This window comes from Struthio camelus, chromosome 5 (genome assembly GCF_040807025.1).
Source record: "Struthio camelus isolate bStrCam1 chromosome 5, bStrCam1.hap1, whole genome shotgun sequence".
NCBI lineage: Eukaryota > Metazoa > Chordata > Aves > Struthioniformes > Struthionidae > Struthio > Struthio camelus.
In genome coordinates this window covers 17,094,186-17,109,967 of record NC_090946.1, presented here as the reverse complement: position 1 = coordinate 17,109,967, position 15,782 = coordinate 17,094,186, and the positions used below count along the sequence as shown (strand labels likewise).

At 39.7% G+C, this 15,782-nt stretch overlaps 1 protein-coding gene across 1 annotated transcript in view; it reads right to left on the bottom strand.

The window, feature by feature from the left end:
- The window catches only part of LOC104143774 (mucin-5B), a 43,308-nt gene that overhangs the window by 14,500 nt on the left and 13,026 nt on the right, over nt 1–15,782 (bottom strand). The window contains exons 14-28 of the mRNA XM_009674469.2: nt 15,129–15,223; nt 13,046–13,172; nt 9,647–9,899; nt 8,531–8,583; nt 8,049–8,149; nt 7,599–7,750; nt 6,161–6,299; nt 5,313–5,423; nt 4,308–4,487; nt 3,728–3,964; nt 2,637–2,793; nt 2,317–2,445; nt 1,810–1,894; nt 1,554–1,591; nt 141–293 (exon numbers count right to left, since the gene is read on the bottom strand). Coding sequence (XP_009672764.2) covers nt 141–293; nt 1,554–1,591; nt 1,810–1,894; nt 2,317–2,445; nt 2,637–2,793; nt 3,728–3,964; nt 4,308–4,487; nt 5,313–5,423; nt 6,161–6,299; nt 7,599–7,750; nt 8,049–8,149; nt 8,531–8,583; nt 9,647–9,899; nt 13,046–13,172; nt 15,129–15,223 — 2,010 coding nt within the window. The remainder of the gene's footprint in view (nt 1–140; nt 294–1,553; nt 1,592–1,809; nt 1,895–2,316; nt 2,446–2,636; nt 2,794–3,727; nt 3,965–4,307; nt 4,488–5,312; nt 5,424–6,160; nt 6,300–7,598; nt 7,751–8,048; nt 8,150–8,530; nt 8,584–9,646; nt 9,900–13,045; nt 13,173–15,128; nt 15,224–15,782) is intronic.

The following is a 15,782-nucleotide window of genomic DNA, read 5'->3' as shown; positions in this document are numbered from 1 at the left end:
CTGAAACTTCAATTGCCTAAAATTCTGTGCTTATCCTAGCACTATAATATCAAGTAGGAGTAGTCTTTTCCAAGACAGAGGAATTGTCACCATTACAGACTTTTCTGAAATCACCACCAAACCCCTTATAAATTTAGTACCTGGTGCTGGTGCGGCTGGTGTTCTGCAAGGGATGAATGTTTTAATGATTTCCCCATTAGGGCCACAGACAGCATTACTGCACTTAGTCCCAGTTTGACTGTATATTGTTTCATTTAAGGTGTAAGTTTTCCCATTGTAGCAGCAAAGGCAATCTGAAGCAGCAAGAGAGCAAATGCCATGGTAACAGGTGACACTGTCTTATATCAGAAATATAAGGGACGCTGTTTCATAACGCAAATGAAAAAAACAAAAAAAACCCCACCAAACCCTCTGGATTTACCATTCTATGGCTCATATCACTGAATGTGAATTGCCTGGCTGTAAAGTTTTCCTCAGTTTCTACTTGAGGAGTCACACTGAGAAGCCACCTCATTTACTTAAAATAGGTGGGATTCTTGTTGCTGGTGTTTCTCAGAGTCAGTTTGCATACAGGAGTTCCTGGGTAGTGAAAGAGTCAGAACTGGCACTGTGCTCACCCAGCCTGCTGCACTGAGGCCATTCCCTCTTGACAGGGGATGTGACTGGGATTACTTATCACTCTTGCTGAGTGATAAGACCCTGGCTAAAAAGCTGTTGCACAGCCATTTCCATCCGCTAATTACAAAGTTGCAATGATAACAAATTAATTTAAATATATGAGAAGCTGTCCAATTTCTGGAGCATGTGTGCTCAGGAACCCCAGTAGAAGATATCTATTACTGTAACAAATCGGCAAAACTGAAGAAGTGCTGTCTATTGAGTCAAGGATTACTCCTCTATTTTTGAGATGTGGTTTCTCCCAGTTCTGGCAATGAACTGGTATCTGATCTTAAGCGAGCTATTTTGCATGGCTTGCTTAACATTTCACTGCAGCTCTGGAAGCAGAACCCACACCTCCAAAATGCTTTGAGGCATATAAACATCAGTTGTTTCACGTAAGATAGCTGTCTAGGTTTCTTATGTCATTAGGGTTCAGCAAATTTGTTTCACGTAAGATAGCTGTCTAGGTTTCTTATGTCATTAGGGTTCAGCAAATAGCACCACTACAGGAAGGTTCACCCCATTCTAAATGTGCTCATTAAAACACCGAACCACAAACAGCCTGCTTCAGGCTGTTATCTGTCTGCATTGACCACAAAGGAAGTATAGAACTGATGAACTAATATTTACCTAGGTGAGATGAATCCCACATTTCAGGCCTCTCTCCTCACTCCTCCTGATTATCCTTTAGACTTAATCCTTAGGATAATCCTTAGATTATCCTTTCTTCAGGTCAAAGGCTTCTTTTTGCTTATCAAGGCACTGCTGTGCCTCGCATCCACTGAACTAGCTAGCTGAAGTCCTATTGGCAATGTGACTGCAGTAACACATGATGTTGGGTCCTGTTCATCCTAATAAGATGAACAGGAATGGTGAAGGAGGTGAAAAATTACCTTTGAAGTCTGTGGTACACAGTTTCTCTTCAGGATCACTGAAGACAAAGAGGAAAGAATTTGTTTTATTGACTTGAATCAATATATGGAATAACAACAAAAAGTCTGCAATTGTATCTATTTTTACAAAGAAGTCTACTCCATTAGGATTTAATCATTACTGCCATTGCCACGAGTTCCTTTAAACACAAAGCTGACATTGCCTAAATAGTCCTTTCCAATCCTATTCTACCCTTCTTACCATCACCTGACTTACCATGAGGTGCATTTAAGGAGGGAGACGCACTCCCTGTGGTCCTCATCAAAATACGGTTTCTCAGGACCACACTCTGGGTAACAGCCTGGAAAGTTAAAGTAAGCAACATGTCCTTGGTCTGCTTCACACAGAGGTATTTGTATTTGCCCTGGATCTATTAGAGGCATGTTTGATCCCAAAATGAATGTGGGGTTCTTCATATTACCAATTATTTGCCATCACGTTCTTTTTCCTCGCCCCTACGGGTTTTAACTAACTCTATTTGTCATGGTGAATTATTCTTTGTAAATTTAGAGTTAATGTCTTTGTATCTCTGCTCAATTTTAAAGGCAACAGGCAAATTCTGCTATGAATGGCACAGCGGGGAATTAGCCCAGTCAGTGAGTTTCTGGGAGTGGAATGAAACAGTCTTTCAAGAGAAGACAGCAACCTTGATGCTTAAGATATTTAAAACCGGAGTACTAGCTTTGCCTCCTGTACCCTCCATCAAAGTCAAGCAATACTTACCTTCTAAACTATACAGCAAGTTACCACATTTTCCTTGTGGGTTCCTGCAGGTCTTTAGACAAGGGGCTCCACAAGGCTTATAAAACCACTCGTGTTTGTCAGGAGGATTGTAATAATCACAGAACACAGCTGGAATAGAAGAAGGAGAAAACCCTCCAAATCTCAGACATCTGGTAAGGTTTACATTCTAATTCTTACAAACAAGAGCTTATTAAGTCATGCAAGTGCACAGAAGTCAGAATTCTCCTCTTTTCTATTTCAGACGTGCCTGAGTACATGGAACACTGCTTTTCCGGGTGCATTTTCACGGGGATACTTACGACAAATGGCAGGAGTTCTCCAGTCAATACAGACACCAGCTCTGCTACAACTTCTTGAATAAGCAGCAACTGAGGTACAAAAGCACTCACAGTCTCCCACACTGTCACAGCCACAGAAGTCAGAAATACAAGATTCATAATATGGTATTGGGTTCACCTATCAAAATATCAACAGATCTGTTATTATAGATATTCCTCCCGCGCTGTCTTTTAATGAGAGAAGGGGCTCTGAAATTTTGCCATCCAGCATCAGGTTCTTGCAGAGAACCAGGCTGAGTCAGTGACAGACTGGGATTGTCATGAAGGAGCTCTGATATTTGGCAACAGGTAAAGCTTTCTAGTTTTCATCTGTCTGGTGGACTTGGACTCTAAATCTTCTCATTCTCATGTTTGTAATACTGGCACCTACACTCAAAGTATCTTTTCGATACTGTATCTTTCGATTTCTGTAGGACAGATCTACCTTCATGTGAGTTAGCGCAAATGTATAGTGTATGTACTCTCTAACTGAGAGATAATGATAAAATGAGTATCAAATGAAATCCTATTTCCACTGAATTTCACATCACTTATGTTTTAACCTTTGTCAATGTGAGCTAACCAAGGAAATTAAGCCAAATTAACTTTTAAGAGAGATTACTAACTGCATTGAAGCCTGGTATAGACATTCTCATTGAGAATTATTAGCCTTTCTTCTGTTTAGATTAATTCAATTTGTTTCCAAAATTTATCAAATAAGTCATTCCTCTAGGTAATTTGAATTGACTTTGCTAAGGATCCCTATAGGAATAGCCTTATGCTGAGTTATTTATAAATTTCACAAACTGATACCTAGCTTTTTGCTTCTAGGGGCCAAACATTTTCCTTTTTGTCTTTGATTACTCCAAACAGGCACCACTCTGGTTCATTAGTACCGTACAACAGAATTTTGCTGGCATAACAAAAAAGTGAGGTTTTGAGAGATGTAGCCATTGTACTCTAGGACACTGTGTAATAGCCTTTAATAGTAACGATTTATGCATGAATGTGCTCCGTAACTGCCAAAAATGCCTAGTGTGAAAGTACTGCAGATAAGAAGAGAACAAGATTACCTTACTGTGACAGGCTTCAAAGATGTTACTCTTAATGATGCTGCAGTGCTTCTGTCCCAGAACAGACTTGAAAGGCTGATCAGCACACAGATCAGTCATGTTTATTTTTGAGCAGGTGCTGGTTATTTTCCAGCTATTTCCAAACTCCTGGATGCTCATCTCCACTGACTGCCCTCTGGTCGTAAAGTCATTCCTTGAGCGGCCATCAAAGTCCCCACAAAGGCCACAGACTTTTCCCTGGGTAATTTGTGTAGGCACAGTAAGTGAAAAAAAACAAATAGTTGCAAATTTCTAAGCAGTCATCAAAATATGTCTCAGAAAAAGCTGGAGTCCAAGTGACAAGATCACTCTTTTAGCCCTCCAATCCTGCAATGTGTCTGGCTTTACTTCTAGCTCCAAATATTCTGGAGCACTTTGTACTGACTGGATGGTGAAATAAAACACAAAATGTGATCCACTTGCTTCTACTTGTCCACTAGACTGAACACTTTGCCAAGCCCTGCTTTTCAGACTGGGTCTCCAGTTCTACATGTGTAGCTCCGAGTTTGACACGGTAACTCCCAGTCAGTCCTGTACCTACCTGGAAAGACGGTGCCACGTGAACAACAACTGTAGTCTTCTGGTCCCACATGAAGTTCATCCCTTGAGTTGTTTCAATTACAATATAACCTCCTCTGAGATCCACCTTGTAATTCTTCTCAGCTGCTGGATCAGTAGCTATCTCCTGGATTCTTCCTTCCAAGAGCCTGATTTCACTGCTCTACAAGGAGCAAATAAATTGCATGGAAGGAAACAGAATAGAAAACTCAGCATAGCAGGGCTGATGTTCTGTCTTTTGTCCTTCATCTCATTTTTATGTCATATTTGCACTATAGCTTGGCCTATTTCTATCCTCATAATTGTGAAAATTGGTCTCCAAGACACAGACAAGATTCAGTGAATTCTCTGGGAATCTTCTGCCCATGCATCACAAGTTTTACCTCATGGCCACAGAAATTGTTCTCATTCTAGCAAAAATGTGTTTTGCTGGACACAGCAACTCCCAAGAACATGGGCAGTTGGGTGTGCTAGAATGCCCATTGTCATGCCTATTTGTTTCACAGTCTTCCTCCCTCCTGGGAGAAATCACTTTGCTGTTTTATGTATGCTTTGGAGAAATGCGAGGCCTGAGCTGGAAGGAAGAAACTCTTCCCTCTGTAATTAGGTCTGCCCTGTGTTCAAACCATGGCACAGAAACTTGTTCCTCTAAAAACTTTCTTTATCACCACCCCATCAACACTAATGCCATGGACACATATGTGCGCATGAGCACGCACCACACACACACACACATGCACACAATAGAGTGCTTTTGTCTCCCTGCACGTGTCCTCTCCCCTGCAGAAGCGCCCAGCCCTGGCAAATTCTGCATATCAAGACACAGAATACCTAGACCTTTCCCAGCTTGTATTCCTCTGCTTTCTGGCTGTTTGACTTAAATAGGCATTCTCTAGCAGAGCTGAATTGGAACACATGAGCATAATACACCAACTGCTCACATAATTAAAACTCACACCTCCTCAGTTATAACTGATTCTAGACAAACCTCAAAAATCAGTGTGATCTTCAGGGAGCAGATGGAGAGAGACTTCCCACAGGCATTATTCTGAATTACAATTCGGAATGTGCCAGCATCCAGGTTATTGGGGCAAAAATCCTTAGAAAAATAAACAACATTGTATTAGGTCTTTTCATCCAACTAGTCCAGTCTTAAACATTTTCAGGAGCTCTAAACAAATGATACGTCTATCTGACTTCAGCTATTTTGTCACGTTTTTGTTCACCAAAACTCTAGGCATTTTAGAAGAATTTGGTGGTAGCTGAACTGTTTATACTGGACCAGAAATTTTAAGGAGAAAGTCTTAGTTGAAAAATGAACTTCTTGTAGCACCAATCACACACAGCCAAAAATATACAAGTATTATTTTCTTAACATTAGCACAGACAACTGTAATGTGGAGACGGCAAAACATCTCACTGAATTCTGTGTCATTACATGCAATTATTGTACACGAATTGAGGCTCACACATTAACGTTTACATGCTTCTCTCGCAAAAAAGTACTGTCACACTAGGATGGTCTGTTGAAACATTTAGCTTTTCAACACCATAGCAATCCCCTTCCCACTGCAAATGTTGGAAGACACCAGGAAAAGGGCTGTCTATTCCAGCAGTAAAACATTTAGGATCACACAGTGCCCTCTTGCGTCATTTCTGAGGGTTAATTGCTTTGTTTTGTAGGGAAAAATCTTACTGCATCTGCTCTGCGTCTTACTGAGGCTCTGCTCACCAGGGTTTACTATTTTGCATGCGATAGCCTTCTCATTATTCAAACTGAATCCTGCAGTGTAAGCTGTGAAAAGCACACAGATAAGAAAGTGAAAACTTCGATACCTGAGCTAAAATATAATCACAGTCTCCCAGGAAATCAAACTTCTCTCCATCAAAGCTCATGTAATGTCCATTTCCATACACAGTGCAGGTTCCTTTGCAAGGATTGTCTGTACATTTCCACTGCCTTTTGTCACAGGTGCTGGGAGATGAAATGCAAAGGTTCACAATCTTTGTGTCAAGCATGGTTTTACTTAACTTCACATAGATGCAGAATAATTCAGAGGTTAATCTTTTGCAGTACTTCAAAGAAAGAAATTACCTTTCATTCTTCCAGGCTTACCCTCACAGCTGTTCTGAGACCATGACACAAGATGGCTTACTAATCAGAAAATTCATGTTTTTTACCAAGATACATCTTTGAACTTTGCCTATTTTTATTCTATTTTTCCTTTAAATTATCACTTAGACCTTTAAAGCCTGACGACGGGCATTGAAGATTTAGGATTTAAGCTCATGGTGAAGAACAAAATATTTCAACCGTATTTTGAGTATCGATTTGTGATGCACCAGAAGGCCAATTTTGTTCCTGAATGTAGTGGTGTGAACCAAGATTATCCTCCTGTCTTCTCTGGCAAACCTCACCGCCACTCATGGGGACCACGCACAGAATATTTTAGTTGTTATTTCCTTGGCTCAGGAACTCGGCAATTTTGTCTCCACATGTATGCTGTTCTCCTAAGAAAACAAAGCCCTCACTGCAATAAAACCTCTTAATGGCCTCTGTAATATCAGCAACTGCTTATCAGGGTTTGGCCTCATATGTTAAACTTGAATGCTCATACCAGTGGTGATCAGGCCAAAGTGTTTATGGCTCTCTTATTTTCTGTGCCTCCTCTTGGCAGGACTACACAGTCTCATCCTCACTAAATAGTGTCTAATTATACAAAAAAATGTCACCCACCATTATCAGTAATAAGCTGTAAAGGCTATATCAGCATCACATCAGCAATTGGAGCATTCAGTTATCGTATTTGAGAACTACAAATCCATAAGCACTGCAAGTAGCTGAAAGATCCCTGCAATTCCTCCCTCCTCGAAATTCACCCCCTTTCTGAGGTTCAGCTGTGCCCAATGGAGACAGACTCCAATTCTCCCCTCAGCCTTGCATGCTTGTACGATGACCAGCCACAGACTAACCTGGATGGGGCTGGTATTTCCCGGACTGGTGTGCAAACAGTCTACAGAGGAGAATGGAAATCATTTGACAGAAAAGCTTGGTACCTATTCTCCCCAAGTGCAGGTTGGCACAATGTGATGCAGAGAGGAAATGTTTCTCTTTTATTGTTAGTAAAAGCCTGACTGCTCTCATGATGAATAGGAAGGTTTCAAAATGCATCCTGCCCCATGTTCTCATGATGCATTACTTGTATTTTGTTTTATTAGCCATTTTCCTTCTGAGGCTGCAAATTATAAAACAAGACTCCCTGGAATAACATACCATGTGTTGCAGTCAACTTTGATGGTTTCCCCAGGCTTATAAAATTGTCCTCCATGGACACATGGGCATTGGTCTTTTGAAATACAGCCCCCACTGCCATCCAATACCAGCCCATCAGGACACATGCAGCCAGAGACACATTCTGTGACATACTGTACGTATGAAGATACAATACAAAGTGATGTGTTAATACACAGAAAGTACAGAGAACCAGCAGAGATGCTAGCTCTGGATGCCAAACTTTTAAATTATTTTTAAATTCCACAACTGTAAATCATTGGCAATCAAACTATAAGCATCACAGCTAGGTGCACAGCTGTAACTTCTGCACTATCAGGAAAATGGTTGGTCTGTGAACACTGTAACATGTTACCGTCAGCATTTGTTAAGGACAATCATACATGCACAATCATGTTGTCCCATGCTCCTGCTAGGAGGTGAGGTCCTTACACAGTGCATGTCCTGCGTCTTACAACTTTTCTGACACTCTGATCCAACCGCACCGGGACCCGCAGAACTGCAGTTGAAGTAATACATAGGAGCAGGGCAATCTATACATGGAAGAAAATGTTATAGGAAGGTCATTTACTGAAAGTGATGAGGCCGCCATCAGATATTTTGCAATAGCAGTTTTCAAAGGAAGAGGGTAGCACGTTTCTCATATTTCGTTTATATCAGCTTTTGCTTCTTTCTAACAGCAGCAGTGGGCTGACAAAGGGGCAGACAACCACTAACCTTTGCAAAATACCTTCAATTTTTAAGAATTCAGCAACTCTGGCAACATTTTTACAAAGACAATAGCTATCAAAAACTGACAGATTTCAGGGAGAAGGCAAAAATGCATCTGAGAATAAGTGTTGCAGAAAGTGAGCGATACATTGAAAACATTACAAATACTGACACCATAATGTAATTATTTAACAAAATCTCACCTTTTACTAGGACAGTTTCTCCAATGCAGTCTAATCTTCCTTGAATGCATTTACTAAAGAGATGCCATAAAATAAAACACATCAGCTCTTTGCACATTTACTGTACAGAAGAAGTCACTGCAAAGCTTTGCTAATCATGCAAATAACAAAATCCCTCTAAAATGAGTATTTTGTACAGCTATCAGGTTCACAGACATGAGTTACTATCCCCAGAAGGAAGATTACGACACCCAGCTCTTAAATCCTCTTCTTCCATCTGGTACTGATTTGCTATATATTTTCCCTAAATCAAGTCTTTCCTAAGCATCTATTTCCCACTCTATTAGAGTGAGATATTACTAATACTTTCTTAAATGAGAACTCTTTAATTATCAAATGAATCTGTGTTTACAAAATAGTCTCAAATCCTCAGAAAAAAATATGTAACATATATATATGTATATGCAAACATATATACATACAGAGAGAAAGAGGGAGAGAGAGAGAACACATAGGCATCTAAAGACACAAAAGAAATTGTTTTGAATAGTTCAGTCTTTCCTTACTATTTGCTCACATTGCTACCCTGAGCTGGTTGAGAACGGAAATTATTTTTCACTGAAAATGTAAAACATTTATTTTTAGTATTTTCCCCCAAATTTCTCTTTTTTTGATGCTTCAAAACTGAGATTTTGCTTTTTTTCCTGGGCCATCTTTAGTTTTTATACAGCGATCGGGCTGTTTTTCACTTTGTTTTTTTCATCTCAAAACCAAAACCTTCCCTCAAGCTCCCTGCATCTTCTAGAAAACTGGTTCCCACCGTATATGGATTTTTTCATACTACACATTTTTACTTTACACATATTTTCAGAACTTTGCAGTACAGACAGATCCCAAATATCACTCTACTCTACATGTTTTCAGGTTCTTGTTTGCTGCTAGCAGGAATATAGGATCCTAACCTTCATTGTGGCTGTTCTTCCTGCCAGGCTAAAATTTGTCTTGGTTGTATCAAGAAGAAATATGTCATTATTCCTTACTCTATGGGGCCACCTTTCGAGATTATAGCAGAGACAACCCCAGGTGAGCGCTGACCTCTCCCAGGTACACAGTTTTTGCATCGGCAGACCCTCTTACCACATCAGCTTGTCCTCTTGGAAGGAGTTCCCAGGCTGAACGATCTTGCCTTTGTAGTAGCAGGGACAGTCTTCTGGAGTTACACATTCCTCCTCATCATTGAGGTAGGTCCCTTCAGGGCAACCACAGCCCTCCATTGGAGTGATCTGAACTTTGCACAGCGGATCAGGTTCATCCAGGGAGCGGCAAGACTGGTTACAGAACTTCACGCTATAGTTATAAACCATAGTCTCAGGACACTCCTCAGAGGGATCTTGGCAAGAGAAATAAAATGGATGTATGGCTGTCTCTGTGCAATCATCATTCATTCTCTCAGTGCAACTTTCTGCCTGGTGGTAGCCATAAATGTGCTTTTTTTTCAAACTAAAAGACCTTGTCTCCCAGTGGTCTGGGGAAGTCTGCTCACATAACGTTAAAAAACTAGGTGAGATTGAATGCTGAAATACTCAGCAGGGAGAAATTTTGACTGATCAGTGGAATCAATATAATTTTGTTGTTTCTAAAATTTACAGTTCTATCTTATGTCAGGAACTGAAACCACTAACTTCTAACTTGTCCTTGTAGTTAAAAAGGAATGCTCTCCTTTAGTAATGCTTTCTCCATCTGGGCATAATTTGAGGAATGAACACATTTTGTAGGGGTAAATTTTGAAGATAAGTGAGTAGTGCCAGAACATTCTGCTGATCAGCTGATGTTACCAAGGAAACTGTCTGAATTCTCACAGATTTTGGAAATGTCTTGAGGAAAACTCTTAGCATGCTCTGAGGAAATGAGGAAGTAGCCTTCTAAGCCCTCTGGACAGACCAAACAGTTAAACACAAAAGCCTAAAGGGCTCAACTGTCCCTGTAAGGTAGTGAAAAGCTGATCAACCTTCCCGGGCTATCAAGAAACCCCACCTTCAAAACTCTGCCACAAAATCTGCTGTAGGAAGGACTCCTTAGAGGAAGCATCAAATTGCATCAAGAAATATCACCTACTTTAAAGCTGTGATTTTCAAGAAAGCCTGGCATACAGATTCCACTGAAATTCAATGAGAACTAGGGGCCTAGTCTTAGACCTCTTTCTAATTCGCATCCCCAAAGATTTAGCCCCATAGTTTTGTTTTTCAGATATACACAGATCTACTAGAAGCTACGGGGGGGAGGGGGGGGTTGTTAATGGGGAACTGGGTTAGCTAGCTGTGCAGTAACGGTATCATCAGATCAGCAATTAGGTTCTATGCTTAAATAAAGCTATGCATGTTTTTGCAGTCCATGGCCGTAGTGCACTTTCTCAGATTAATTAGTATGCTAGGCTTGCGTACACATTAAAAACCAACAGCTACTACAAAAAGCAGCTGATGAGTGATTTCCTGGTCTTGACTGGAGCAGACAAGATATTCTGTGTAAAAAAAGGGCAGCCCACATTTTCTGCTTCATAGGGGTACTATGAAGATGAGGCAACTACAAATAAGATAGATGTCTTTATTCAAAAAAGGCCTTAAACATGAGTTTACATCCCAGTCCACTTCATGTTCCAAGAGATTTACCTGAATGAGTGTTTTAATTGTTAGTCAGGAATGCAATAAAATGATATGTCTACTTTTTCCCTTTAATTGTTCAGAGAAGGAAAAGATCAATCTTGGTAAAGCGAGATCTTGTGAGGAAAAAGGTTGATTATAGTATCCATGGTCATAAATTTGTAAACCTAAATTATATACACATCGCAATTGAAGGATTGAGTGCAGGACACATGAGCATACCACAGATAGCTTTAAGCTAGCTTACACAGGGAGCAGACGCTGCCATGACTTAGCAAAGGCTACTGACCCAAAAGGGCTTCTGGGTAATGAGCAACTTAAGAAACGGTTGCTGTTTCCATTAAAGGTTATGCCACATATACACACTGCCATCTGTTAGCTAGTATGAGTTTACTCAGCTGACAGTAATGTAGACATCCCCTTATGATACCACCTGCCCAGGACACTGCCTGCAGCCTGGTACAGCTGGACACAGGTGCAGGAGCCAACCAAGCCTTTCCAACCCCAGTAACAGAACAGACCACTGAGTGACTTTTCTAGTCCATTTACTTTTCCACTCATGAATAATGCAAACCTCTAGCTTATCACAGGCACGCTCCCGAAAAATTATTTCTTTTTAAATAAAGCTGGAAATGATCGTGCAGATCAAGCCATCAGCATTTTTCCTGAGGTTTCCACTGTTTGAGCTAGTATTACCTACTGTGTCATGAGCCAACAGATTTTAGTCTAACCTATGCTGCAAGCCAGGCTTGCTTTGGCATACAGAATGTCACTAATTCCATGTTCTTAACCTGACTGTGAAGATTTCAACGGACAGGAACTGTATCTAGCACAGAAATCTGCATGATTCTAGGATAATGTGCTGTAGACTACATTGTGTTCCTTTTGAATTATTTCAACATGAGTTTGTTAAATGGTTCTTACCATAACCTTAAATTCCTTCTACAAAGCACCACACCAGTGGCATTGTTTCTTTCTACTAAATATTCCAGTTAGCCTCTAAGTCAAGTAACTAAATAGATCATAGTAGCATCTAAGCTGCATAAAAATCATTCTTGTTATGTTTCATATTCAGAAGTGTTATTATTCAAGAAACGCACACATCTATTTTCATGCTGAAATAGGCAAATCTCACTTGAACTGGCTGATCAATGGAAAAATGGAAATGAGAAAATAAAATTCAGAAGCTAGAACTCCTGAGTTTTATTCGCAGCTCTTATACCACCACATAATAAAACCTGGTAGTGTCACACAAAAAAATATATGCATATTTGGACTCCTAACCTGGGATTTTTTGAGAATGTATATGTCCAAATATAAACTTATGTTTCAGAAAACTTGCATTCATTTTTTACCTAGTCCTGAGCTGAATTAATGTATACCTTTAAACACTTCCACATTCTCAGCTATCAGCAATATACATTTATTAAAAATTATTAGTACTTTCATGTAACATGGAAAAAATAAGACTAATGAGAATGATACCATGTGTGTGGGCAATGTCTGTGACAGCAGGACTGAGCTGAACTGTAAAAAAGGTCTCAGAATTAAAATACATGGAGAGGCCCACGTATTCAAAGCTAAGCTGACTGCCATTCCTTGTTTTGATCTGATTGATATGCTTTATACTCTACACCCCCCCATCCTGAATTATCCAAACATCTTACACAAGGAACACGCATTATAAGAGCCCCTTCATGAAGTGAACATAAACTGATTTTGGCAAGCAAATGACTTTTTTTTCCAGAACACGTGTCTATTATATTTTTCAAAGACCCACTACCTTGATGAGTAAGCACGAAACATAGACTGCCACAAGAAAATGCTCTCCTGAAGATGTTCCCCCATGTCCCTACCCAAGGTAATATAGGATGCATACCACAGATCCCCTGCCTCCAACCCTTCAGGGACACGCCTGCTGCAACACAGTCTCTGGAATAAGTAGAGAGCACACTACACAGTGCCACTTCGCTCTTCTCAGCATTACAGGTGTCATACATACATTTCTAGGTGACAGACAAGGACAGAGGTATTATTATGCCCAGGTCACAGCAGAAGCAAGGAGACATTTAGCAATTCAAAAAGCATGCAAGTAATAACTTTTCAGAAAAGTATTATCACAAATGAGACTTAATTTGTAACACCTCTAAGTCAAAATATATGCTAATGAAATACTATGCAAATCTGAGAAATAGAAAATCAAGTACAGCCATATAACTTCAATGATGATAAGTCTAACACTCAAACAGATGAATAATAAAGCAATAAGAGATATCTATAGTCTATTAAAGCACTAACAAATGTCTACACCAGACTCCCATGAGGACGTACAGTCTAGGACATGTCCAAATACAGCATTCAAATATATAGAAGTGAAAATATTGCACAGTAATGACGAGAGCTTATGTGCCTGCCTAGTGTGTAAGATATTAAATGACAGGTGCATCACAGAAGATGATTTAATAGGGAATTGTATGTAATGGCACATAAAGAACTAAATAAATATGTATAAAGGGGACCTCAGGATCAAGTTCTTTTAATTGCGTGACTGGACAGAAGGACCCAAGTAGAAAAAATCTTGATATTCTTTCTAAATACAGCCAGTTACTAAAGAGCATTATGTTCATACTGCATAGATGGTGTCTGATCCTGCCACCAGTGATGTCATGGAATACACTTCGGTTGATCATATTTGAAAAATCCTGTAAGATCAGCAGGAGCAGAAAGAACCAATAAGAAATTGGTTATTACTTTTCCTTAATTAATATGAAATTCCAAGGAGACACAATTCTTGAGGATAATTTGGTGGGGCAGGGAGAAGCATGAGCCATATTTTTCAGGTACCCAAAGATACATTAAATTAAAGGAAAATTTCCAACCTCAGATAATCTCTCAATAAGTTGTATCTCATACATCCCCTGCATGACTTTTCTGCAGCTGCTATAGAAGCTGCTTTACTATCCACATAAACGTGGTAATTCTGTAGCTCAGTCAACTTCTACAACAACATTATAGAGCTATATACCAAGAGAACTTAAGGGCAGCTTCTTGCGTTCTAAATACAAAGAGACAAACATGCTTCCATAATAATAAGTGGTATATAAAAGATGCAAAGGTAGTAAACATTCTTTCCCTAGATGTGAAACTTAAATGAAATCAGAAGGAATCCAAGGAAAGACAGATGTTTCAGAAAGCCTGGTATCACAAAAATTTTCCTTGAGAATTAGTGAAGTGACACATGGGATTATCTTTCCTGCTTTAGCAAACAGCAGAGGAATCAAGAAGTTCATCTTATCTCTGTGGACATTAATGTTCTCATCACTTTACACCGGAAAGACAGCAAGCTAGTTTAGTGTAAGTGTCCTGCTGACTACTGAAGCCTCTGTCCAGATCAGCTTGGGATTAACTTCAAAAATATGGCCAGCCCTACAGATTTCAGCAGAACTACACAACAGCCTGTTTGTTTGTTTTTTTCCCCAGGAGGCTTTTTTGGTGAAAAATGAGTCTTTCACCAGATCAAATATTTTAAGCAAACTCACATGTCTGAACTTTTCCATATGTGAAGAAAAAGTGGGAACTAAAAATATTTTTTTCATGATGGGGAATAAAACCCCTTAGTTGGATTCCATTTGGAATTGCTGGTTTGGGTTTTCAAAGACCGAACAGCTTTCAGAAACAGCAAACCCCATTTTTACTCTTTTGCTTCTGGATCATGCAACAGTAACTTTCTGTGATGGTAGTGCTGCTCGTGGAAGGCAGTTACTTAACATTTCCAGAGTTGCAGCCAAAAAGGTCCATGGTATCTTACCTAAACTTATTTTGTTATTTTCCTCATCAGCGTCAGTTAACTTCTTTGCAAACAGACTTTGTTGTAACCTATTTTACTCCTATAGACCACAGCACATTTATGGTAGATTAACCTCAATACGAGACTAAAACAATCATTTAGAATAGAGGCTTACCTTGATGTACACAGAAGGGTCTACAACAGAATGGCACGCAGCAAACACACTGCTTGCATTAGACAGAAGAGCACACCAATGTTGGGCAAATTTTTCTGAAACGGAAAAAAAGATCATTGTCCTTAATCACCTGGACCACGTTATTGTCTGAATTAATATTCTTATCAGGAATCAGATCTAGAATGTCATATTCTGAAGATGCTCAGGTAATGCTGGAAGGAAATAGTGGGCATTAACATATCAAGGTGATAAGCATGGTTAGATGGGTGACTAGCCACCTTCCTTCACTTTTCCAAGTACTAATGTTATCACTGTCTCTGGATTTACAGAGCAGCTACTAAAACTCTCAGTTTTCATTTTCCATCAAACTTTCCTAATCCTTTACAAATTATAATCAAGCAATAACATTAGGCATCTAACAATCAGTGAGCTGTGTGACTAAGAACGGTAGCTTTTGTTACGTATACTACCTGGGAGAGTAGACTCTATATATCCAAACCTTCACTGCAGTCAAAATGAGAAGCTGGATAGGGACCTAGCACTTACTGAAGCTAGTTGATAACTTATTCCTCTTGACTTCAGTCTACCTGTAACAACTTAGATCAGATGAAGGTCTGGCCCAAGTATAGACTAAGTATTTTCTGCCTTAAACAT